The following is a 26568-nucleotide window of genomic DNA, read 5'->3' on the forward strand; positions in this document are numbered from 1 at the left end:
CACGGATGTTTTGCTGAACTTGCTTGTGCATGTCTGTCTGTCACCTTACCGGTATCTCCACATGTAACTGTTGCCTTGTTTGTGTGTGCACGTTTGTTGCCTTGCCTGAATCTGCACACATGCCTCTGTGTGTGTTACCTCACCTGCATGTGTGTGCATCTGTTACCTTTCCTGTGTGTGTGTTGCCTTGGCTGCACATGTGTATCTATTGCCTCGGCCGTACATGTCTATTGCCTCAGCTATGTTTGTGTGTCTGGTGCCTTGCCTGCATGTGCATATGCCATTTGCCTCTGCTGTATGTACTGAGTGTAGTTGAGGTGCATTTGTTTTAATGCGAGAAGTGTAGTAGTTAAGGCAGATGAACTAAGAGCTTGTATTAGTACCTGGGAGTATGATTAGATTAGATTAGATTCCCTACAGTGTGGAAACAGGCCCTTCGGCCCAACCAGTCCACTCCGACCCTGCGAAGAGTAACCCACCCAGACCCATTTCCCTCCCACTATTGCACCTGACACGATGGCAATTTAGCATGGCCAATTCACCTGACTTGTACATCTTTGGACTGTGGAAGGAAGCTGGAGCACCCGGATGAAACCCACGCAGACACGGGGAGATTGTGCAAACTCCACACAGACAGTTGCCCGAGGCTGGAATCGAACCTGGGACCCTACTGCTGAGCGGCAGCAGTGCTAACCACTGAGCCACCGTGCCATCCCCAATTGCTATTACTGAGACTTGGTTGAGGGAAGGGCATGATCGGCAACTAAATATCCCAGGATATCGATGCTTCAGGCTGAATAGAGAGAGAGGTAAAAAGGGTGGAGGAGTTGCATGACTGGTCAGAGAGGATATCACAGCTGTGCTGAAAGAGGGCACTATGGAGGACTCGAGCAGTGAGGCAATATGGGCAGAGCTCAGAAATAAGAAGGGTGCGGTAACGATGTTCGAGCTGTACTACAGGCCTCCTGACCGTGAGCTTGAGATAGTGGTACAAAAATGTAAACAGTTTATGGAAAGATATAGGAGCAACAGGGTGGTGGTGATGGGAAATTTTAATTTTCCCAACATTGACTGGGACTCATTTAATGTTAGAGGTCTGGATGGAGCAGAATTTGTGAGCAGAATTTGTAAGCAGCATCCAGGAGGGTTTTATAGAGCAGTATGTAAATTGTCCAACTCAGGAAAGGGCCTGGTGTTGGGGAATGAGCCCAGCCAGGTGGTTGAAGTTTCTTTTTTTATATATAGAATCTCTACAGAATGGTAACAGGCCCTTCGGCCCAACAATTCCACACTGCACCTCCAAAAAGTAACCCACCCAGACCCATTCTCCTACCCTATTACAGGTACTCTATATTTGCTCTTGAGTAATGCACCTAACCTACACATCCCTGTACACTGTGGACAAATTTAGCATGATCAGTTCACCTAATCTGCACATCTTTGGATTGTAGGAGGAAACCAGAGCACCCAGAACAAACCCGTGCAGATACTGGGAGAATGTGCAAACTCCACACAGTCGCCCGAGGCAGGAATTGAACTCAGGTCCCTGGTGCTGTGATGCAGCAGTGCTAATCACTGAGCCACTGTGACACCCCAAAGTAGGGGAGTTTCAGTAGGGGATTACTTTGGGAGTAGTATTCACAATTCCATAAGTTTTAGAATATTTATGGACAAAGACGAGAGTGGTCCTAGAGGAAGAGTGCTAAACTGGGGGAAGACCAACTATTGCTAATGTTTGTCCCCTTGTTTAAGAAGGGTAGCAAAGATAATCCAGGTAATTATAGACCGGTGAGCCTGACGTCAGTGGTAGGGAAGCTGCTGGAGAAGATACTGAGGGATAAGATCTCTTTACATTTGGAAGAAAATGGGCTTATCAGTGTTAGGCAGCATGGTTTTGTGCAGGGAAGGTCATGTCTTACCAACTTAATAGAATTATTTGACGAAGTGACAAAGTTGATTGAGGGAAGGGCTGTAAATGTCATACCAAACGCCTTACTGAAGTCCATGTATAACCATGAAAGTTGGAGAAAGTGATGTCACATGGGGACAAGGGTGTACTACCTAGATGGATAGAGAATTGGCTGGGCAACAGGAGACAGAGAGTAGTAGTGGAAGGGAGTTTCTCAAAATGGAGAACTGTGACCAGTGATGTTCGGCAGGTATTCATGTTGGGACCATTAGAAAGATGGGGATTGAGGTCTACAAAATTATGAGAGGTATAGACAGGGTGGATAGCAAGGAACTTTTTCCCCAGAGTGGGGGACTCAGTTACTCGGGGTCACGAGTTCAAGGTGAGAGGGGAAAGGTTTAGGGGAGATATATGTGGAAAGTTCTTTATGCAGAGGGTGGTGGGTGTCTGGAACGTGTTGCCAGCGGAGGTGGTAGAGGTGGGCACGCTAGCATCATTTAAGATGTATCTGGACAGATACATGAATGGGCAGAGAGCAGAGTCATAGAGATATACAGCACGAAAACAGACCCTTCGGTCCAACTCGTCCATGCCAACCAGATATCCCGACCCAATCTAGTCCCACCTGCCAACACCTGGCCCATATCCCTCTAAAACCTTCCTATTCATGTACCCATCCCAGATGCCTTTTAAATGTTGTAATTGTACCAGCCTCCACCACTTCCCCTGGCAGCTCATTCCATACACGTAACACCCTCTGCGTGAAAAGGTTGCCCGTTAGATCTCTCTTAAATCTATCCTCTCTCACCCTAAACCTATGCTGTCTAGTTCTGGACTACCCCACCCCATGGATACAGATCCTTAGAAAATAGGTGACAGGTTTAGATAGAGGATCTGGATTGGCACAGGCTTGGAGGTCCGAAGGGCCTGTTCCTGTGCTGTAATTTTCTTCATTCTTCTTTGATTCGGCTGTGTGTGTGTGTCTGCATGTGCCTTTTGCCTCGGCTGCATTTCTGTGTGTGTGTGCTGTCTCAGTTGTGTTGATGTGTCTGGTGCCTTGTTTATGTGTGTATATATTTCTGTTGCCTCAGCTGTGTGTGGGCGCCCGCATGCACGTCTGGTGCCGGGTCCGTTGAGTGTTGGGGAGGTGGTGGCGGTGGTGTCTGTTTTGCGCTGGCTCCTTGCTAGAACTGTAAGAGCTAGTTGCCTATCTCTGGTTTTTATTCTGTTACTTGCTAAGCTCTTAGCTCTGAAGGACTTGTCCAAATCCATCTTCAAATTTAATCTGCTTGCACCACCTTCTCATAGCAAAGTTTCCAAATCCTGATAACTGTGAGTGAAAAATAAAAATATTTCTCTTCATTCAATTCCTGCCTCAGGCGACTGTCTGTGTGGAGTTTGCACATTCTCCCTGTGTCTGCGTGGGTTTCCTCCGGGTGCTCCGGTTTCCTCCCACAGTCCAAAGATGTGCAGGTCAGGTGAATTGGCCATGCTCAATTGCCCGTAGTGTTAGGTGTATTAGTCAGGGGTAAATATAAGGGGATGGGTTTCTCTTCGGAGGGTTGGTGTGGACTTGTTGGGCCGAAGGGCCTGTTTCCACACTGGAGGGAATCTAATCTAAAGTCTAATCTAAATCTCTGCTTGAAACATTAGCCAATAATTTTGAATCTATGATATCTAGTTGTTGGCTCACTCACCAGAGGCAGCACTGTTTCTCGATCGACTCTATCAAAGCCTTTCATTATCTTAAAATCTCTGTTAGGTTATCGCTGTCCTTCTCTATAGTAAGGACAGCAGTTCTAACTTTTGCAACTTTGCTTCATAACTGGAATTCTCTATCCTTGGTATCCCTTCCTATGACCTTTATTTCTTTGCTGAAGTGTGCTGGTCAGGTGAAATCTGGGGTCTAACCAGTGATTTATAAAGTTCTGGCATAATCTCTTGGCCTTTATTTTGAATTCCTCTATTAATAAACCTGAATAACCTATACACTTTATTGATCACTTAATCAACATGGATTGCCAACTTTAAGGATTTATATATGTAGAAATGAAATCCGAAACCGTCTGCAGTTTTCAAAGTCACATTATTTGTAGGCCAATAATGTGCCTTTTCATAGTAGTTTCCCCCAAAGTACGTCACTTGATACATCTCCATACTAAACTCATCTTCCATGTTCCTGACGCTTTCATAATCCACTCTTATAGAGTCACAAAGCACAGAAAGAGGCCCTTCGACACATCGAGCCTACACCGAACTATCTATTATTCCCACCTTCCAGCACGAGGCCCGTAGTCTTGAATGTTATGACATGTCAGGTGCTCACCCACATACCTTTTTTAAGGTTGTGTGGTTTTGTTCCTCAACTTACCAGTCCAGGCAGTGCACTCTAGTGCACTCCCCGGGGTGAAAACATTTTCCCTGAAATCTCTTCTAAACCTCTGCCTTTCATCTTAAAATTATACCCGTTATTATTGACCTGTCAACCAGGAGAACATCTGCTTTTTGTTCACCCTGTTCATGCCCCTCATAATCTTATACACCTCTATCGGGTCCCCTTTCAGTCATCTGTACTCCAAAGAAAACAACCTGAGCTTATCAGCCTGCCTTCATGGTAGAATTGCTCTATCCCAGACAACATCCTAGTGAACCTCCTGTAGACCCCTCCAGTCCAATCGCATCTTTCTGATAGTGTGGTGACCAGAACTAACACTGATGGAAGACTAGCTGGTCTCTAATTTCCTGGTTTCTCTTTACCATCCTTCATGAAAAGTGGAACCACGTTAGTTGTTCTCCAGTCCTCTGGCACCTCCCCTGTGGCCAGAGAGGAATTAAAAATTTGGGTTAGGGCCCCTGTGATTTCCTTCCTCACCTCCCACAGCAGCCTGGGATACAACTCATCTTGACCTGGTGATTTGTCCACTTCAAAACCTGACGAAACCTACAATAGCTTCTTATTCCCTCTATCAATCTGCTCAAGACCCTCACAGTCCACCTTCATAAATTCTTATTCTGCTGATTGAAGACAAATGTGAAATACTCATTTAACACTCTACCAGTATCCCCTGACTCCATGCCGAGATTGTCCCAGAGAGCCCTAATGGGCCCTAATCTTTCCCTGGTTATCCTCTTCCCCTTGATCTAGAATATTTTGGGATTGTCCCTAATCTTGCTCACCAATGTTTTCTCATGCCTCTTCTCTGCTCTCCGAATTGCTTTCTTAACTTTGCCACAACCCCCGACACATCCTATACTGCACAAGTGCCTTTGTTGATTTACTCCCTCTGTACCTGTTAAAGTCTCTTTTTTTCCTTCTTATCCAGTCCTGAAAATTCCTCGATATCTATGGTTCTCTGGGCTTGTTACTTCTACATTTCACCCTAAAGTGCACATATTGCACCTGCACTCTCCCTATTGCCTTTTTGACTGTTCTGCTGTTGACTTTCCTACAAGTAGCTGTTCCCAATCTATTTTTGTCAGATCCTGTCTTACCCAATCCAAAACCTTTCTTTTGCACATAGACTTTTTCCAAGTGTTGTGTTCACCTTTACTAACATTCTCTCCCACAGCCACCTCAAACACCTGTCTGGCTTCATTCCCCACAATTAGGGGAATGCACCATCACTTGTTGGATCATCTACATGTTGATATGAAAAGCTGCCCTGAATATGTTTCAAGAAATCCACCGTCAAAACATTTACACTATGAATATTCCAGTTAATGTTGGAGAAGTTATAGAGTCATAGAGATGTACAGCATGGAAACAGACCCTTCGGTCCAACCCGTCCGTGCCGACCAGATATCCCAACCCAATCTAGTCCCACCTGCCAGCACCCAGCCCATTCAGCCTTTCCCTGTAGCTCAGATCCTCCAACCCTGGCAACAACCTTGTAAATCTTTTCTGAACCCTTTCAAGTTTCACAACATCTTTCCAATAGGAAGGAGACCAGAATTGCACGCAATATTCCAACAGTGGCCTAACCAATGTCCTGTACAGCCGCAACATGACCTCCCAACTCCTGTACTCAATACTCTGACCAATAAAGGAAAGCATACCAAATGCCTCCTTCACTATCCTATCTACCTGTGACTCCACTTTCAAGGAGCTATGAACCTGCACTCCAAGGTCTCTTTGTTCAGCAACACTCCCTCGGACCTTACCATTAAGTGTATAAGTCCTGCTAAGATTTGCTTTCCCAAAATGCAGCACCCGCATTTATCTGAATTAAACTCCATCTGCCACTTCTCTGCCCATTGGCCCATCTGGTCCAGATCATGTAATCTGAGGTAACTCTCTTTGCTGTCCACTACACCTCCAATTTTGGTGTCATCTGCAAACTTACTAACAGTACCTCTTATGTTCACATCCAAATCATTTATGTAAATAACAAAAAGTAGAGGGCACAGCACTGATCCTTGTGGCACTCCACTGGTCACAGGCCTCCAGTCTGAAAAACAACCCTCCACCACCACCCTCTGTCTTCTACCTTTGAGCCAGTTCTGTATCCAAATGGCTAGTTCTCCCTGTATTCCGTGAGATCTAACCTTGCTAATTAGTCTCCCATGAGGAACCTTGTCGAACGCCTTACTGAAGTCCACATAGATCACATCAACCTTCTTTGTTACTTCTTCAAAAAACTCAGTCAAGCTTGTGAGACATGATTTCCCACGCACAAAGCCATGTTGACTATCCCGAATCAGTCCTTGCCTTTGCAAATACATATACATCCTGTCCCTCAGGATTCCCTCCAACAACTTGCCCACCACCGAGGTCAGGCTCACTGGTCTGTAGTTCCCTGGCTTGTCTTTACCGCCCTTCTTAAACAGTGGCACCACGTTTTCCAGCCTCCAGTCTTCCGGCACCTCACCTGTGACTATCGATGATACAAATATCTCAGCAAGAGGCCCAGCAATCACTTCTCTAGCTTCCCACAGAGTTCTCGGGTACACCTGATCAGGTCCTGGGAATTTATCCACCTTTAACCGTTTCAAGACATCCAGCACTTCCTCCTCTGTAATCTGGGCATTTTGCAAGATGTCACCATCTATTTCCCTACAGTCTATATCTTCCATATCCTTTTCCATCGTAAATACTGATGCAAAATATTCACTTAATATCTCCCCCATTTTCTGTGGCTCCACACAAAGGCTGCCTTGCTGATTTTTGAGGGGCCCTATTCTCTCCCTCGTTACCCTTTTGTCCTTAATATATTTGTAAAAACCCTTTGGATTCTCCTTAGTTGTATTTGCCAACGCTATCTCATGTCCCCGTTTTGCCCTCCTAATTTCCCTCTTAAGTATACTCCTACTTACTTTATACTCTTCTAAGGATTCACTCGATCTATCCTGTCTATACCTGACATATGCTTCCTTCTTTTTCTTAACCAAACCCTCAATTTCTTTAGTCATTTGAAATTCTTCAGTAATCCATTAATATTATTCATACAGCTCAGTGAATTGAGCTGCTCCTCCATTGCCCTCTAGGTGTTTGGGAGCCTATAATACACTTCCAGCAATGTAATTTTCTTCTTTTTGTTCCTAAGCTCTGTCCACAAAGCCTCATTTGAAGACAAATTTGAAGCCTTATTCCAAGATATTATTTCTTCTAACTGCAAAACTGATTCCTTAATTAATAATGTGACACCATCTACTCTTTACACCCTCCACTGTCCTGCCTGAAGATCCTATACCCTAGAATGTTAAGTTGCTAGTCCTGTGCCTATCCGAACCACATCTCTGATGGCAACAACATCACAATTCCTCATGACAATCCATAACTTTAACATATATGTCTTTCTTCAGTTCGCCTACCATTAAAGTAGAGCCGTCCCTTGAGTCTCAGCATGGTCGAGCACTGTCTGTCTTGGTTCCTTTACTAAACTGTGTCCCTATTGTACTAATGCTTTGTGTCCCCTCCTCCTGCTGAGCTAGTTTAAAACTCCTCCTAGCGACACTAGTAAACCCAACTGCAAGGATGTTGGTCCCATTCTGGTTCAAGTGCAGACTGCCTCACTTGTACAGGTCCTAGCTTCCCAGAAACGATCCCAGTGATCCTGAAAACTGTAAACTATTCCCATCACAATCTACAATTTTGCCAAATTTCATACCGTCTATGAACTTTTTCATGCAGCTCCCTTCAACCGGGACTCGGTCATTTATAAACATTTTAAAGAGTAATAGCACCAAAACAGACTCTTGGAGATCATTGTAGTACCAAACCGCACCCTCCCCAAAAAACAATGTAGAATTTTGTTTTTAGATTAGGTTTCTTATAGTGTGGAAACAGGCCCTTCGGCCCAACAAGTCCACACCGACCCTCCAAAGAGTAACCCACCCAGACCCATTCCCCCTGACTATTGCACCTAACATGATGGGCAATTTAGCATGGCCAATTCACTTGACCTGCACATCTTTGGACTGTAGGAGGAAACCGGAGCACCCGGAGGAAACCCACGCAGACATGGGGAGAACGTGCAAACTCCACACAGACAGTCACCCGGAGTGAGAATTGAACCCGGGTCCCTGGCGCTGTGAGGCAGCAGTGCTAACCACTGAGCCACCTTGCCGCCCCATCATTCCCATTACTGACTCAATTTCATTTCCACACTCCGACCTTCCCTCCTGCACTTTCAATAATCTTCCTGATTATTAACTGAACTATATTCGTCATATCTGTCTTCAACTCCATCTTTTTTTAATTTTCAGTTTGTCATCCAGGGCAAATTAACTTCAGATGCTGTGCCTTCTCCTTCAAAGGACTGCCTCTAGTTTATTTCTGATTTATCCCATCCCTATTTTGCCTTCATGATTGCATTCATGCTTTAACGAGCAATCACCTTTTCTAATCTACCTCTGCTGGGCCCCTCCTTAAAATCCTTTACATTTGTTCTTCCTCTGTTTGTCATCAACTTCACCCGTTGATATTTCTAGTTTTTATTACCATAAGTACTTTAAAATAAATTACATTGAGGCTGATTCCTACTGTAAGATTCTTAATTTCCCAGAACCAAATCCGACATTGTTTCATTTCTTGGAGAGAAAATGGCTTTCTTTCCATAAATCTGCCAGACTTGCTGAGTTTCTCTGACAGTTTCTGTTTTTGTTTCAGACTTTAAGCATCCAGAGTTCTTTATTTTATTTTACTGTTTCATTTCCTATTGATTTTGAGACAGATTGTTTCCGAAAATTCTTCTTTCCACTTCAGAAATTCCTCCCTTCCCCACCCTTAGCATATTTTATTTTCCCCTGGTCCATATTAGAGTGATTAAAGTCCACTAATATGATTTATTTTCCGACAAGCCTTTAAAATTTGCTGACACATTTTTTTGTCTATTTCTTTTCTCTGTTTAGATCTCTATGTAACAACTGCCCTCTGTTGCTTCCACCCTAATATTCTGAGCACCACGTAGTAAATCTTTTCTGTTTAGAACTTCAATGTTATTCTTAATCAGGACTGTCTGTTTTTCCTTCTCTATTAATCCTGGAGACCTGACCCTGATAACCAAAAAGTTAAGAACTCATTCCTGGCTTTATTTGAGACATGCCATTAATACCACTGTGTCATAATCCCAAGAGGCAATGTGTGTTCGGTTGACCAATCTTATTGGTTTACATCTGGGCATTGACATTCACACAGTTTCATACCTCCTATGTCACTTGAATTGTTTTCTTCTCTCAGGCCCCTGCTAATTTTTGGGGATATTTCAAATTTTACTGCAACTTATACCTCATTGTCCTCTGATGTCATTGCTTCTTGCTGCTACTTTCTCATTCCTTCTTCCCTTTGTGAAATATGTTCAACCTAATCACTAACCATCAACAGCACAAACAAACCCACCAGCCTCAGCAGTGATGTTTGACAGAGGTCTTATCAGGCATTATTTGACACCAAACCAAAGGATATGCTGGCACCAAAAGCCTGGTCAGAAGGAACCTCCAGACTGATGATCTTGGCAGCTGAAGGCACTGACATCACTGGTGAAGGCATGACATTTGGGAATCCTCAAGAAGTGCAGAGATTTTCAAGTGTTGTAGAGTTGGAAGAGATTTCACAGATCGGGAAGGGTGAGGGCATGAGCTATTTGAAAATAAGGATGAGCATTTTATAATTTGAGACATACAGAAGTGACGGATGAATGGGATTTGATGAGAGTTAGAGTTCTGGATGGGCTCTTGTTTCTAAAGGTTACTAGATAGAAGGTTGACCAAGAGTTTATCAGAAAAGGTGAATCCAGCAATAATAGACATGAATGTGAGTCATGTTTTCTGTGCATGAGAGGTATATTATCACTCCTCCTTTTAGATGCTCCTTATAGACAGCTACTTTGACAAAGCTTTCACCCCCCACCCCCATCCAAATATCTCCTTATGTAGCTTAGTGTCAAATTTTGACTGATAACATTCCTGTGAAGCATCATGGAGTGTTCTACTTCATCAAAAATACTTTGTAAACGTGAGTTGTTCTTGTAACACATGGAAGTCCAAGTGTCATTACAGAAGGGGTCTGGCTATTCAGCCTATCAGGTTCATGCTGGTTCTTAGTCAAGCAAGGCAGTCAATTCCACTCCCATGCTCTGTCCCCTTAAATGTATTTGCCAGTGTTTGGTTGTACCTATATGTGAGTGTGATAGAGAAAGTGTATATGTGTGTGTGCGCGTCCAGCATTATCAGCTTCTGTGTAGTTCCTTTGCCTGGGTGAGAGGAAGACAAGCTAAGGATTTGTGTCTCTGTGTGTACCTGTGCCTGGCTGTGAGAAGGAGAGAAAGACAGGATTGATATCTGAGTGTGAGAGGGTAAAAAAGATCAGATTGGTTTCTCTGTGTATACCTGTGCCTGGGTATGACAGGGAGAGAAAGACTGGATTGGTGTCCGTGTGTGTGTGTTACTAAATTCTCTGATTTCTTTTCTCAGATGATGGCAAGCTTTTCCAAGGAAGTGGAGTGGGAGATCCTTTTGGCCCTCGCTGTTACAAGGGCGATATCATGGGTTGTGGTATCATGTTTCCTCGAGATTATATTTTAGACAGTGATGGTAAGAATGTTGTTAGTGTGGTATATTACTTATATGGAAATTGGATTTGGTGGCTTCTGAATTCGAATGGAATACTGAGCAGGCAGATTTGCAGCATCGTATATTTTTGCTTCTTAAGAATTTTACAGCGCAGAAGGAGCTCAATTAGTCCATTGCTGTTATGTTCTCTCACTAGTGGAGCGATTGTATTGGTCACATGACTTTCCCCATTTGGTCACCACGTGTCTTCCTTCCCTCTTGCCCTTTCACCATATCAACCTGCCACACCTGTGCCTTGTCTCTCAAAGAGCAAACCTCTTTGACCAAAAACTCAATGTGATCAGCTACATAAATACCTTAACTACAGGAGGAGATCAGAGGCTGGGTATTCGACACTTAAGTGACTCACCTCATGGAACTTATTTTCTAATAGCTTTGTGGGAATTCCTTCACAACATACACTCCAACTGTTCAAAAAAAACAAGTCACAGCCACCTTCTGAGGATTAACCAAGGATGGGAATTAAATGCTGGCCCTTGCAGTGATGCCGATGTGGCCAGAATAATTTTGTTTTAAGTTTCATTGCCCTGAACGTCTCCGATTTCCTCCAGTATTCTATTAAAATTCTCAGTCCCATTCTCCTGTTCTTTCTCCATTCTCCCATCTACTCTGTGCACTGGTTCCGACAGAGCTCTCCTCTTCGCCCATTCCTCACCGGTTGTCCCCTATAAATGCAAATGTTATTTTCTTCAGTCATTCTGTTGAATCTATACTGCACACCTTCCAAGACCGTCTTGCTTTTTTTCACAAGCTCTCTAATGGTGCATATGAATTGGTAAACTGTACTTAAGTACGTTTATTTGAAGACTAGGACTAATACATTCAAAATGCAAGAGTTCGAAAAACATGTTTAACCTGGAAATTCCACACAAGTGTACACACGTGCATGCATGTGCACATATGTACACTTACATATGTGCACACAGTTATACGCTAACGTTCACACACCTGGTCATAAACTGTGTTGCATCCTGGTTCTCCGATCACACCTGTACACCACTTACCTGTTATCTTCAAGCCATATAGCAACATCCCCCTTTTTTTTTCTCCGAAGATAGACATTGTATACAGCAAAAGTAAACATAAGTAACAACGTAAGGTGGTTGCTGACACTATTACACAAAAGGTGGTTACCACTGCTGCCTCACAGTGCCAGGGGCCTGGGTTTGATTCCAGCCTTAGGCGACTGTCTATGTGGAGTTTGCACATCCTTCCCATGTCTGCATGGGTTTCCTCCGGGTGCTCCAGTTTCCTCCCACAATCCAAAGATTTGAATTGGCCATGCTAGATTGCCCATAGTGTTCAGGGATGTGTAGGTTAGGTGCATTGGTTAGGGTGTATGTAGAGTAATAGGGTAGGGGAATGGGTCTGGGTGGGTTACACTTCGGAGGGTCAGTGTAGACTTGTTGGGCCTAATGGCTTGTTTCCACGTTGTAGGGATTCTGTGATTCTATTAAAAGGCCCTTCGGCCGATTGAGTCTGTGCTAATCCCAATTTCCCAATATCCTTGAATGTTATGATATTTCAAGTGCTCATCCAAATTTCTTTTAAAGGTTGTAAAGTTTCCATCCTCTGCAACGTTCCCAGGCAGCGCATTGCGGAATTCCACCACCCTCTGAGTGAAAAAGTGTTTTCTCAAATCGCCTCTGCTGTCCTGCCCCTTACCCTAAAACTACGTCCCCTCGTGATTAACTCCTCAAACAAGTGGAACAGTTGCTCCCTACTCACCCTGTCCATATCCTTCATAATCTTACGTACTTCCATCATATACCCCCTCAGCCTATCCAGCCTCTCCTTCTAACTTAAACCCTCCATCCCCGACAACATCCTGGTTAGTCTTTTCTGAACCCTCTCCAGCTTAATAATATCCTTCCTATAACAGGGTGATCAGAACTGGGTACAGTACTCCAGAAGAAGCCTCACTAGTGTTCTGTAAAGCCTCAAGATGATGTCCCTACTCTATATTGAAAGTCTGAACAATTAAGGCAAGCATGAAGGCTAAACGCCTTGTTAACCACCCTGCGACATAAACTTCAAAGAATTACGTATCTAAACCCCGAGATCTCTTTATGCTACAGCACGAGCTGCATTTAATTGTATAATAAGTGCCCTTGTTTGTTTTACCAACATGCAATATCTCCCACTTATCCAAGTAAACTCCATCTGCCATTCCTCCAGCCCATTCACCCAACTGATCAAGATTTATTTGTAATCTTAAGTAATAGAATCATAGAATGCCTGCAGTGCAGAAGCAGGCCATTCGGCCCATTGAGTCCACACTGACCCTCCAAAGAGCATCCCACCCCAACCTACCCCTCTACCCTGTCACAGTAACCCTGCAATTCCCATGGCTAATCCACCTTGCATGCATGGCCCTGGACTCCATGGGTGATTTAGCATAGCTAATCCACCTCACCTGCACAATCTTTGGACTGTGGAAGGAAACTGGAGCACCTGGAAGAAACCGACACAGACACAGTAGAATGTACAAACTATACACACAACCACCTGAGGCTGGAATCAGGCCCTGGTCCCTGGCGCTGTGAGGCAGCAAGGTGAACCACTGAACCACCATGCTGCCTCTGAATCTCCTTCACCATTCACTATACCATCAATATTGGTGTCATCCACAAACCTACTAACTGTGCCTTCTAAATTCTCATCTAAGTAATTTATATAAATGACAAACAAAAGTGGACCCAGCACTGATCCTTGTGGAACACCACTGGTCACAGGCCTCCAGTCCAAATAAAATGCCCTCCACTATTACTCTCTGCCTCCTGCTCTTAAGCCAGTTTTGTATCTAATTTGCTAGCTTACTCTGAATTCCATGTGACCTGACTTGACTAATTCATCTACCATGCAGAACCTTTTCAAATGCTTTTCTAAAGTCCAAGTAAATGATGTCTATTGCTCTGCCCTCATCAATCTTCTTGGTTACTTGCTCAAAAAGCTCAATCAAGTTTGTGAGACATGATTTCCACCACACAAAACCATGCTGACTATCCCTGATCATTCCCTGCTTCTCCAATTGCATATAAATCCTATCTTTCAGAATCACCTCCAACAACATACCTACTACCGAAGTTAGACTCCCAGATCTATAGTTCCCAGGCTTCTCCTTACACCCCTTTCTAAACCATGGCACAATAGTACAAAGGGAATTGGGCAGGAACTGTAGACCATAAATTGGGAGCAGATATTCTCAGGAAATACATCACAAAAATGTGGAGGTCATTTAGGGAGCACTTGCTGATATTGCTGGACAGGTTTGTCCTACTGAGGCAAGGATGGGATGGTAAGGTGAAGGAACCATGGATGACAAGGGATGTGGAAGAGGAAGAAGGAAGCTTCCTTAAGTTTGAGGAAACAAGGATCAGGCAGGGCTTTCGAGGGTTACAGTGTAGCCAGGAAGGAACTGAATAATGGACTTGGGAGAGCTGCAAAGGGGCACAAAAAAACCTTGACAGATAGGATTAAGAAAAACCCCAAAGGGTTCTACACTTAAAGTGAGAAACAAGAGGATGGCCAGAGTGAGGGTAGGGCTGCTCAGGGATCGTGGAGGGAACTTGTGCTTGGAGTCAGAGGAGGTAGGAGAGGGTCCTTGATGAATATTTTGCTTCAGTGTTCACTAGTAAGAAGGACCTAGACATTTCTAAGGACAGCATGAAACAGGCTGATACGCTTGAACAGGTTAATGTTAAGAAGGACGATGTGCTGGAAATGTTTTAAAACATAAGGATTGATAAGTCCCCTGGGCCAGGCAGGATACACCCAAGGTTACTACAGGAAGCAAAGGAAGAGATCGCTGCGCCTTTGGCGATGATCTTTGCATCCTCACTGTCCACTGGTGACAAACCAGATGATTGGAGAGTGGTAAATGTTATTCCCTTTTCAAGAAAGGAAATAGGGAAGACCCTGGAAATTACAAACCAGTCAGTCTTACATCAGTGGTGGGCAAATTATTGGAGAGGATTCTGAGGGACAGGATTTATGATTATTTGGAAAAGCACAGCTTGATTAGAGATAGTCAGCATGGCCTTGTGAGGGGCAGGTCATGCCTCACAAGCCTTATTGAATTCTTTGAGGGTGTGACAAAACACATTGATGAAGGTAGGGCATTGGATGCGTTGTATACGGATTTTACCAAAACGTTTGATAAGCTTCCGTATGGCAGGCTCACTTACAAAGTAAGGAGAAGGCATGGGATACAGGAAAATTTGGCTGTCTGGGTACAGAATTGGCTGGCCCATAGAAAACAGAGGATGGGAGCAGATGAACGGTATTCAGCCTGGAGCTCGATGACCAGTGGTGTTCTGCATGGATCTGTTCAGGGACCTCTGCTCTTTGTGATTATTATAAATGACTTGGATGAGGAAGTGGAAGGGTGAGTTAGTAAATTTGCTGATGACATAAAGGTTGGTGGAGTCGTGGATAATGTGCAGGGCTGTTGCAAGTTGCAATGGGACATTGACAGGATGCAGAACTGTGCTAAGAGTGACAGATGGAGTTAAGCCTGGTAAAGTGTGAAGTGATTCACTTTGGAAGGTGGAATTTGAATGGAGATTACAGGGTTAAAGGCAGGATTCTTGGCAGTGTGGAGGAACAGCAGGATCTTGGGGTCCGCATCCATAGATCCCTCAAAGTTGCCACCCAGGTTGATAGGGTTATTAAGAAGGCGTGTGGTGTGTTGGCTTTCATGAGCGGGGGATTGAGTTTAAGAGCCGCGAGGTTATGCTGCAGCTCTATAGAGCACTGGTTAGACCATACTTGGAATATTGTGCTCAGTTTTGGTCGCCTCATTATTAGAAGGATGTGGAAGAGGGTGCAGAGGAGATTTACCAGGATGCTGCCTGGACTGGAGGGCTTGTCTTATGTAGAAAAGTTGAGAGACCTTGGGCTTTTCTCACTGGAGAGAAGAAGGGTGAGAGGTTACTTGATAGAGGTGTACAAGGTAATAAGAGGCATAGGTAGAGTGGATAGCCAGAGACTTTTTCCCAGGATGGAAATAGCTATCATGAGGGTTCATAATTTTAAGGTGATTGGCAGAAGAGTTTGGGAAGATGTTAGAGGTAGGTTCTTTACACAGAGAGTGGTGGGTGCGTAGAATGCACTGCCAGCAGTGGGAGTAGTGTCAGGTACATGAGGGACATATTAAGCAAGTCTTGGAAAGGCACATGGATGATAGTAAAATGTAGGGTATGTAGGTTAGTCTGATCTTAGAGTAGGATAAAAGGTCAGCCCAACATCGAAGGCCAAACAATACTGTGCTGTGCTGTTCTATGTTCTATTAGCCACTCTCAGTCATCTGACACCCCACCTCTAGTTATAGATAATACAAATATTTCTGCAAGGGGCCTGCAATTTCATCCCTCACTTCACACAACATCCTGGGATACACTAGATCATGTTCCAGAGATTTATTCACTTCTCTATTTTAGGGTTACAGGGATAGGGTAGAGGGCTGGGTCTGGATGGGATGCTCTTTGGAGGTTCGGTGTGGACTTCCACATGGTAGGGGGTTATGATTCTATGAAGAGATTCATTTGATCCCAGTTGTCTATATCTAATGTATGATTTTTTTTATTCTTGACTAGAGCTTCAATATCTTTATTCACCCATTGTTCCTTCATCGTTACCATCCATACCTTTCACTCTAACAGGAGTGAGATTCTGAACTCTCGTTATCACACTTTTGAAAGCCTCCCACTTATCAGACATCCCTTTACCTGTCAACAATCTATGCCGATCAACTTTTGAAAGCTCTTATCTCATAAGAAAGGTTTGGAGGGATATGAACCAAATGCAGACAAATGGGAAACTTAGTTTGAGAAACCTGGTCAGCATGGCCGAGTTGGACCAAAAGATCTATTTTCATGCTCTATGACCAACCCATTTATATCTTCCTAAAACCATCTTCTTCATTATTAGCCACTCTATCATTATTAACCAATCTTGGTGTCATTTGCAATCTTGCTTTAAATTCCCCTGCATTTTCATCTATATCACTTATGTATATAACAAACAATAAGGGTCTCAGTACTGATACTTGTGAACACTGGCCTCCATCACTCAGATAGCCTTCTACCGCTACCCTTTGTGTCCTATTATTAAGCCAATTTCTGATCCATCTCGCCAAGTTTCCCAGAATTCCATGTGCTTTAACCTTCTCAATCAGTGTCCCATGTGGCTCCTTGTCAAAAGCTTTGCTAAAATCCATATAAACTACATCAACTTCAATCCCTCATCCACATACTTGATCACATTTTTGTAAAATTCTAACATATTTGTTCGGCATGATGATCCCTAATTAACCCATGCCTTTCCAAGTGGATATTAATTCTTTCCTTGAGCATTTTCAGTAGTTTCCCTACCATGGGAGAGTGAGACTCACTGGTTTGTAATTTCCTGGTTCATCTCTACCACCTTTCTTGAAAAGTGGAACCACAGTAGCCATCCTCCAGTCCTCTGACATTTCCCCCATGGCCAGAGAGGAATTATAAATTTGTGTTGGAAACCCTGCAATTTTCTGCCTTGCCTCCACATCAGCCTGGGATGCAATTCATCCAGGGGAGGGAATTTGTCCATTTTTGAGCCCAACAGAGCTTCCAATCCCTCCCCATTTCCTGTGTCCAACTATGTAAGTCCCTCACAGTCCTTTTTCCTGAATTCCATACCTAGGTTCTCCTAGACAGAAGAGAAGTATTCATTTAACACCCTTCCAATATCCTGCAGCGTCACACACAGATTGCCACCTTGGTTCCTAATGGGCCCTACCCATTCCCTGGTTAACCTCTTTCCTTTAATCTATGTATGCAATACGAGGGATCTTACGATTCTCCTTATTCCTGTTTGCACAAGTGCTTTTTCATGCTCCCTATTTGCTCTTCTTTGTTAAGGTAAACATTTTCCAAGGTAAACATTTTCTCAGTATTACAAATGTCAACAGTTGGCTCTCACCATTGTGTCACACTTGAATTTCTCAATCTAACTTGGCAATCAGTGCAGCACTTCTAACTGTCCATTATCTAGTATAGTGACCAAAATATTTTAGGTAAGTTGAGCAATATTCACCACCTTCAGACTTTTTTCCTTCATACGTTCAGCTCTGCTCTGACCTGACAACATCATCAAGTTTCAGATTTTGTCCAAAAGTCCTGCTGAGATGATCTTTCCTGTTGTTCCAACCTAGTTAGGGTGGGAGATGAATTCCTTTCCTTGCCCTCCCCCTCCACTGGCTACAATAAGTGTACTCACATCTATGCAACGCGCGCGCGCACACACATACATACACATTCGCTCTTACACACACGCACACTCTCTCGCTCTTACACATGCACATGTGCGCATACACATTGTCTCACATGCACGCACACACGTTCTCTCTCTCTCTCTCTCTCTCTGCCCGCCCCACTCTCTCTGCCCGCCCCACTCTCTCTGCCCGCCCCACTCTCTCTGCCCGCCCCACTCTCTCTGCCCGCCCCACTCTCTCTGCCCGCCCCACTCTCTCTGCCCGCCCCACTCTCTCTGCCCGCCCCACGCTCTCTGCCCGCCCCACGCTCTCTGCCCGCCCCACGCTCTCTCCCCGCCCCACGCTCTCTCCCCGCCCGCCCCTCTCTCTTTCCCTCTCCCCGCCTCTCTCTCTCCCTCTCTACCCGCCTCTCTCTCTCTCTCCCTCTCTACCCGCCTCTCTCTCTCTCCCTCTCTACCCGCCTCTCTCTCTCTCCCTCTCTACCCGCCTCTCTCTCTCTCTCCCTCTCTACCCGCCTCTCTCTCTCTCTCCCTCTCTACCCGCCTCTCTCTCTCTCCCTCTCTACCCGCCTCTCTCTCTCTCCCTCTCTACCCGCCTCTCTCTCTCTCTCCCTCTCTACCCGCCTCTCTCTCTCTCTCTCTCTCTCCCTCTCTACCCGCCTCTCTCTCTCCCTCTCTACCCGCCTCTCTCTCTCCCTCTCTACCCGCCTCTCTCTCTCCCTCTCTACCCGCCTCTCTCTCTCCCTCTCTACCCGCCTCTCTCTCTCCCTCGCTACCTAACTCTCTCTCTCCCTCGCTACCTAACTCTCTCTCTCGCTATCTCTCTCTCTATCTCTTCCAAATCTAAAAAAAAATGTAAAGAGTGTCTTCGTACATCGGCCAGATTGTCCACAGATTTGTGGACACAAAAAAAGAATTATTATGGATTCTTCAAATTCTGGTCTTCAGATAAAGTCAATTTTCACACAAGCTATTGGGATTTCCTCCTGGATCCGTAAAGGTTGGTTAAATCTCTTTTCCTGGAGACAGTGGTGTAGATTAAGACTTCTCCTTTAAGCTGCATTAAAGAGAGTTTCAGACGGGGCAGAGATTGTTGCCCCTGTGGCGGTTTCTCTCTGGTTGTGTTTAAGATTTTTTTTTGCACACACAAACTGTATGATGTGACCACTTTCTATCTGAAAGTGCTGGAGTGTCTGAAACTGTCTCCATCCAACCAGTCTGCTCTTTAGAAATGTAACATTGATACTGCCGTATACAATGAGATTTGCTTTGAACATTAGTATTTTCAAAGGTTCAAGATTCATATAAGATGTCCAGTCAATTATTATAAATTAATATTTTCGATGGCACATCATCATAACACTGTTTATTTGAATAAAGTGTTTGGATGAAAAATGGAATGCAAAATTACTTGGAATGCAAAGCGAGTATCAGCAAACATTGTCAGAAAGCTGTTAGATCGGCATAAACTCACTGGTTTCCTAATGTCTTGGGGAAGGAAACATGCTGTTCTTACCCAGATTCGGCATCAAAATGGTTGTATGTTAACCGTATTCTGAACTGACCGAATAATTGATTGCATTATTTCAAACCAGTCCCAAAAGAGGTGAAGATTAAAAAAAAAGACCACATGCCTTGAAGCATTGAATTAGAATGTGGTAAAGTCACACCCACCTGAGTTGACCCTGCAGGTCCTCTCCACTGATATGAGGACAAATGCTAAAGTTGACTGAGTTATCCTACAGCCTAGTGGAGCAGCAGCCTGAAATGATCATACTCTTAAAAGTATACCCTGTAGCCAAAGTTCCAGACTTCTCCATCACTGTCGATTAATACGTCTTTCTCCACACAGTAGGTAGCCCAAATTTTAATCACTGCGCCACTGGCAGCTGTGCAATAAGCTGTCTAGAAATTAAGCCCTGGAAATCGTTTTCTAAACTCCTCCACCACTCTTTCTTCATTTAAGACTCCTTGCAACCATTTACTTTGACCAAACAGGGTTTTTGCAGGTGTCTATTTACCACCCTCCGTCTACTCTCAATCTTAAACAAAGTGATGGAGTCATTGACAGTGTCAACAAGTGGTACTTGCTCACTGACACTCAGTTTGGGTTCCACCAGGGTTACTCAACTCATGACTTCATTACAGCTTTGGTTCAAACGTAAACAAAAGAGCTGAGTTCCAGAGTTGAGGTGCGATTGAGTGTGGCACCAAGGAGCCTTAGCAAAGCTGGAGTCAATGGGAATCAGAGGAAACATTTTCCATTGGTTGGAGTCATACCTGACACATAGAAAGATGGCTGCAGTTGTTGGAGTCCAAACATTTCAGCTCCAAGACATCAATGCAGGAGAATCTCAGGGCAGTGTCCTCAGCAATTTTCCCACTAAGGAGTGCAACAGCCAAAGTATTCCACGCAAGCTATGTTCTGTGAGAAATTATGCATATTAGCGGCTGCGCAAAGAAATGCAAAACGGCCAAGCGCAACTACATTTTCATTGATCCTTTGCTGTTTCATCAATTAGTTTTTCTTCATTTAGGTTATAATTGTTTCTGTTACTGAGCCACTGCCTCCATCTCTCTCCATGGCAATTGTTATTCAGCCTTAGAAAATGTTAAGCATCCAAGGCTTGAGTTCTTCTCCAGTTATTGACCTTACCTTTAATTGCCTTGGCCCTAGATATTGGAATCTCCGTTCCTTATCCCCTCCCTGCAAAGGGATTCAGAGTTAAATAGAAAGTTGAAAAGCAGAACCTCTTGGATTGCAAACTTGGGATTACTTCCTGTGCCACTTGCTAATGAGGCTGAGAACCTCAGGAGTGAAGGGCTTATGACAAAACGTTGGCCGTCCTGCTCCTCGGATGCCACCTGACCTGCTTTGCTTTCTCAGCACCACACTTTTCGACTCTGACTCTCCAGCATCTGCAGTCCTCACTTTCTTCTGGTTGTTGTGAAGAGGCAGCAGAGGGATATACAGTGGTTGGGTGAGTGGACATAAACATGACTAATGGAATACGATGCAACAAAGTGTGAAAGAAAAATGAAAAAGCAGAAGATTATTTTAAATGCTGAGAGTTGGGGAAATGTTTGCAATCTGAAGGAATTGAATATCCTTATACAGGAATCATAAAGTTAATGTCCAGGTAAGGTAAGGAGATAGCAAGGCAAATGGTATATTAACTTTATTTAAAGTAGAGATTACTGTTCAGAAATCTATCATGTTATGATCATCACGAAGTGATGATCATCTGGGATGCTATTGAACTAACGGAGTTAAAGACCAATAAATCCCCTGGACCTGATGAGATGCATCCCAGGATATTAGAGTCATAGATGTCAACAGCACTGAAAAAGGCCCTTCAGCCCATCCAGCCTGCACTGATCAAAAGCAAACCACCTAACTATTCCATTTTCCAGCACTTGGCCTATAGCCTTGTATGCTTTGGCAACACATGTACATCTAAACACTTCTTTAATTTTATGAGGGCTTCTACCTCTACCACCTTTATAGGCAGCAAGTTCCAGATTCCCACACACTCTGGGTAAAAAAGGTTTTCTTCATATCTCCTCTAAACCTTCTGCCATTTACCTTAAATTTATGTCCCTGGCCATTGATCCCTCCATCAAAGGGAAAGTTCCTTCCTGTCTACCCTGCCTATGCCCCTCATAATTTTATACATCTTAATTATGTCCCCTCTCAATCTCCTCTGCTCTAAGGAAAACACCCCTAGTCTAGCCAGTCTCTCTTCATTACGAAACCTCTCAGTCCAGGCAACATCCCGGTAAGTCTCCTGCGCACCCTCTCCAGTGCAATCACATCTACTCCTACAATGGGAATTCCAGAAAAGCACATATTTCTCTAACTGCGGCCTCACCAATGTTTTCTACAGTTCCAACATCGCCCTGATCCTAAACTCTATGCCTCAACTAATAAAGGCAAGTGTTCCATGTGCTTTCTTAACCACTTTATCTACCTTAAGGGAGTAGAGGACATGCACACCAATGTCCCTGTGATCCTTGGTGCTCTCCAAGGTTCTACCATTCGTCATGTATTCTGTTGCCTGTTTGTCCTATCCAAGTGTATCACTTCACACTTATCCAGATTGAATTCAATTTGCTACTGTTCAGCTCATCTGACTAGCCTCCCTGTATCCTCCTTTAATCTAAGGATATCCTCCTCACTGTTTACCAGCTCACAATTTTTGCATCATCTGTGAATTCACTGATCAATCCTCCTACATTCAAGTCTAAATTGTTTAAATGAACCACAAACAGCAATGGCCCCAGCACTGATCCCTGCAGAACCCCACTGGACAAAGGCTTCCAGTCAAAAGGAAACACCCCTCAACCATCACCCACTGCTTCCTGTCACTCAGCCAATTCCATATCCAATTTGCCACATTCCCTTGGATTACATGGCCTCTTAGCTTTGCTATCAGTCTGCCATGTGGGACCTTATCAAAAACCTGGCTGAAATCCAAGTAAACTACATCAAATGCATTGTCCTTTTTTTAAAATTCATTCAAAGGATGTAGGCATCACTGACCAGGCCAGCTTTCATTGCTCATCCCTAATTGCCCAAAGGGCAGATCAGTATCAATCACTTTGCTGTGGGTCTGGAGTCACATGGAGGAAAGACCAGATAAGGATGGCAGTTTCCTTCCTGAAAGGACATTAGTGAACCAGATGGGTTTTTCCAGCAGTCAACGATGGATTCATAGTCATCATTAGAGTCCTAATTTCAGATATTTAGCGATTTCAAACTCCACCGTCTTGCATGGCAGGATTCAAACCCAGATCCCGAGAACATTGCCATGGTCTCTAGATTAATAGTCCAGTGATAATGCCACGAGGTCACCCCTTCCCGAACATAATAGATTAGATTAGATTAGATTACTTACAGTGTGGAAACAGGCCCTTTGGCTCAACAAGTCCACACCGACCCGCCGAAGAGCAACCCACCCAGACCCATTCCCCTACGTTTACCCCTTTACCTAACACTACAGGCAATTTAGCATGGCCAATTCACCTAACCTGCACTTTTTTTTTGGACTACAGGAGGAAACCAGAGCACCCGGAGGAAACCCACGCAGACATAGGGAGAATGTGCAAACTCCACACAGACAGTTGCCTGAGGCGGGGATTGAACCCGGGTCTCTGGCGCTGTGAGGCAGCAGTGCTAACCACTGTGCCACCCATATCCATACTTGGTTATTCCTTCAAAAAAATTCAATCAAGTTAATCAGACATGACCTCCCCTTAACAAAACCATGCCGACTGTTCTTGATTAATCCCTGCCTCTCCAAATGCAGATTCATTCTGTCCCTCAGAATTGCTTCCAATAGTTGCCCCACCACTAAGGTTAGGCTGATTGGCATGTAGATTAGTTCCTGATTTATCTCTTGCTCCCTTCTTGAATAGCGTTACCACTTGGCAATTCTCCAGTCATCTTCCACCTCTCCTTCGGCCAGAGAAGAATTACAAATTTTTGCCAAAGTTATTTCTCCCCTGCCTCATTCAACAATTTGGAATACGTTTGATCTAGCCCTGGAACTTTATGTACTTTTAAGCCTGTCGGAGTACTCAGAACCTCCTCTCTGTCTATGCTGACTCCTTAAATTATATCACAGTACTTCTCCCTCATTTCTATAACCACATTGTTCCTTTCACTCATGAACAACAACCCAAAGTATTCATTTAGAACCCAACCTACATCCTCTGGCTCCACGAACAAACTACCACTTACTGGGCCCCACTCTTTCCCTAGTTATCTTTTTGTTCTTAAGCTACTTGTAAAATGGTTTAAGATTTTATTTTGTTCTACCTGCCACTATTCTTTCATGACCTTTTTTTTGCTTTCTTGATTTCCTTTTTAAGTTCCCTCTTGTACATTGTCTACTCTATCTGGGCTTCTGCTGTTTTGAGCACTCAGTATCCGTCAAAGGCCTCTCTTTTTCTCATTGTCCAATGCTGTGTGACCCTTGATATTCAGGTTTTGATGGTCCCACACTTTTTCTTTATTGGATCATCCTGCCCCTGTACTCTTCATATTCCCTTCTTGAATGCATCCCACTGTTCTGACACAGATTTACCAGAAGAATCTTCTCCAAGTCCACACTATCCAAGTTATATCTGATCTTATTGAAATCAGCCTTCCCCTAGTTGAGAACTTTGATTTCAAGCCCATTCTTGTCCTTTTCCATAACAATCTTGAATCTGACTGAGTCATGGTCGCTGTCTGCAAAATGCTCTCCCTCTGATACTTCAACCACTTTCCCAGCTTCATTCCCTCAAGTTAAATCTAGGACCACCCCTTCTCTTGTAGGGTCTTCTATATACTGGCTTAAAAAGCTGTCCTGGATGTATTTTAAGAATTCCACTCCCTCTAAACTTTCCGCAGTTAACTTTAGGGAAGTTGAAATCCCCTGCCATCACTACCCTATCGGCTTGTGTGTTTGTATGACTGAAGACTGATGTGCACTGACGTACCACAAGCTTAAGTCCTGGGTCCTTTATTGTTTGTACATGAGAAGGTGGGAAGAACGATAAGCATATTTGAGGATGACAGTTAAGAAGGTGTTAGGTTACAGGAGAATAGAGACGGATTGGTCAGATGGGCAGATCAATGACAGATGGAATTTATGCTTTCTAAATGTGAAGCAATGCACTTTGGAAGGAGTAAGAGGACAAAGGAGTACTCAATGAATAGCACGACACTAGGAAGCTCAGGAACATTGGGATCTTTGGAGTGCTTGTCCACAGATCCCTGAAGATGGCAGGACAGGTTAATGGGGCGGTTAAAGCATTTATCAGTTATGGCATAGATTATGAGCAAAAAAGTTATTTTGAAGCTGTACAAAGTTATGGTTATGCCACAGCTGGAGTACTGTGTGCAGATTGGTCACCACACTATAAGAAGGATGTGATTGCACTGCAGGGGGTGCAGAGGATGTTACCAGAGATTGAGCATTTCAATGATGAAGAGAGACTGGATAAGTTTGGGTTGTTTTCCTTTGGAGCACAGAAAGTGGAGGGGGAAACTGATAGAGGTGTATAAGATTATGAAGGGCATGGGCAAGGTGTCCATGTGACAGGGAAAGGGCAACTGTTCCCTTCAGTTGAAGGGGGAATAGTTTTAAAGTGGAAGGCAGGAAGAGGTTTGAGGAAAAGCCTTTTCATTTAGAGGGTATGGGGGTGTGGAATGCGCTGCCTGGAAGGGTACTTGAGGCAGGAAACCTCACACCCTTTCAAAAGTATTTGGATGAACACTTGAGATATCCAAAAATTCAAGGCTATCGCCTAGAGCATGAAAGTGAGACTAGTGTAGGTAGTAGTGTATTTTTGGCAGGACAGACTTGATAGGCTGATTCTATATCTGCTCTTCTATTTCTCTCAGACTGTTAAGGGACCTGCGGTACACCTCCAGCAATGTGATTGCTCTCCTTTGGGTTTTTAAGCTCTCCCATACGGCTTCGTTTGAGGAACCGTCTAAGATGTTATCCCTCCTTCCTGCTGTAATAGATTCCCTGATCAATATTGCGACACCTTCTCCTCTTTTACCTCTTTCTCGGTCTCACCTGAACACCCTGTATTCTGGAATATTGGGCTACCAGTTCCTCTTCTTCCTCCCCACCTCAGTCATGTCTCTGCGACAGCAATGATATTGTACCCCCATGTTTTAATTTGCGCCCTCAGCTCATCCACCTTGTTCATTAGACTCTTAGCATTAAAGTAGACATCATCCAGCCTTGCCAAGCTTCCTTGTGCCTTACCTGGCCTATGGTGTACATGCTTTCTTGACTCACTTGCTGTCACTTCTAATTTTAGCCATTCATCTTCCCCTGCTGAAACTCAGCCCCCTGCCAAATTAATTGAAATTCTCGGCAAGCATTAGTATACCTTCCTGCGTGGATGCTAGTCTCATTCCAGTCCAAGTGCAACCTGTCTGCCTTGTATAAGTCCCATCCTCCCAAAAATGGTCCCAATATCCCAGAAATTGGGGTGGCATGGTGGCTCACTGGTGAGCACTGCTGCCTCAGCGCTGGGTTCAATTTCAGCCTTGGGTGACTGTCTGTGTGGAGTTTGCACATTCTCCCTGTGTCTGTGTGGGTTTCCTCCAGGTGCTCCGGTTTCCTTCCACAATCCAAACACGTGCAGGTCAGGGGAATTGGCCATGCTTAAATTGCCCATAGTGTTCAGGGATGAGTAGTTTAGGTGTATTAAACAGGGGCAAATATAGGGTAGGGGAATGGGTCTGGGTGGGTTACTGCTCGGAGGGTCAGTGTGAACTCATTGGGCCAAAGGACCTGTTTCCACACTAGGGATTCTAACTCTAACTCTAA

The 26568-nt window shown here is 44.2% G+C and overlaps 1 protein-coding gene across 2 annotated transcripts in view; it reads left to right on the forward strand.

Moving 5' to 3' along the window:
* spryd3 (SPRY domain containing 3) overlaps positions 1-26568 on the forward strand; it is a 384202-nt gene that overhangs the window by 332497 nt on the left and 25137 nt on the right. The window contains exon 9 of one of the 2 annotated variants that reach the window (XM_043682106.2): positions 10820-10939. The exons of the other annotated variant lie outside the window; for it this stretch is intronic. Within the exon in view, the coding sequence (XP_043538041.1) occupies positions 10820-10939 (120 nt within the window). The remainder of the gene's footprint in view (positions 1-10819; positions 10940-26568) is intronic. 2 annotated transcript variants of the gene reach the window in all.

This window comes from Chiloscyllium plagiosum, unplaced genomic scaffold, assembly GCF_037043375.1.
Source record: "Chiloscyllium plagiosum isolate Xiang-an unplaced genomic scaffold, Cpla_swu_hap1 HiC_scaffold_53X, whole genome shotgun sequence".
NCBI lineage: Eukaryota > Metazoa > Chordata > Chondrichthyes > Orectolobiformes > Hemiscylliidae > Chiloscyllium > Chiloscyllium plagiosum.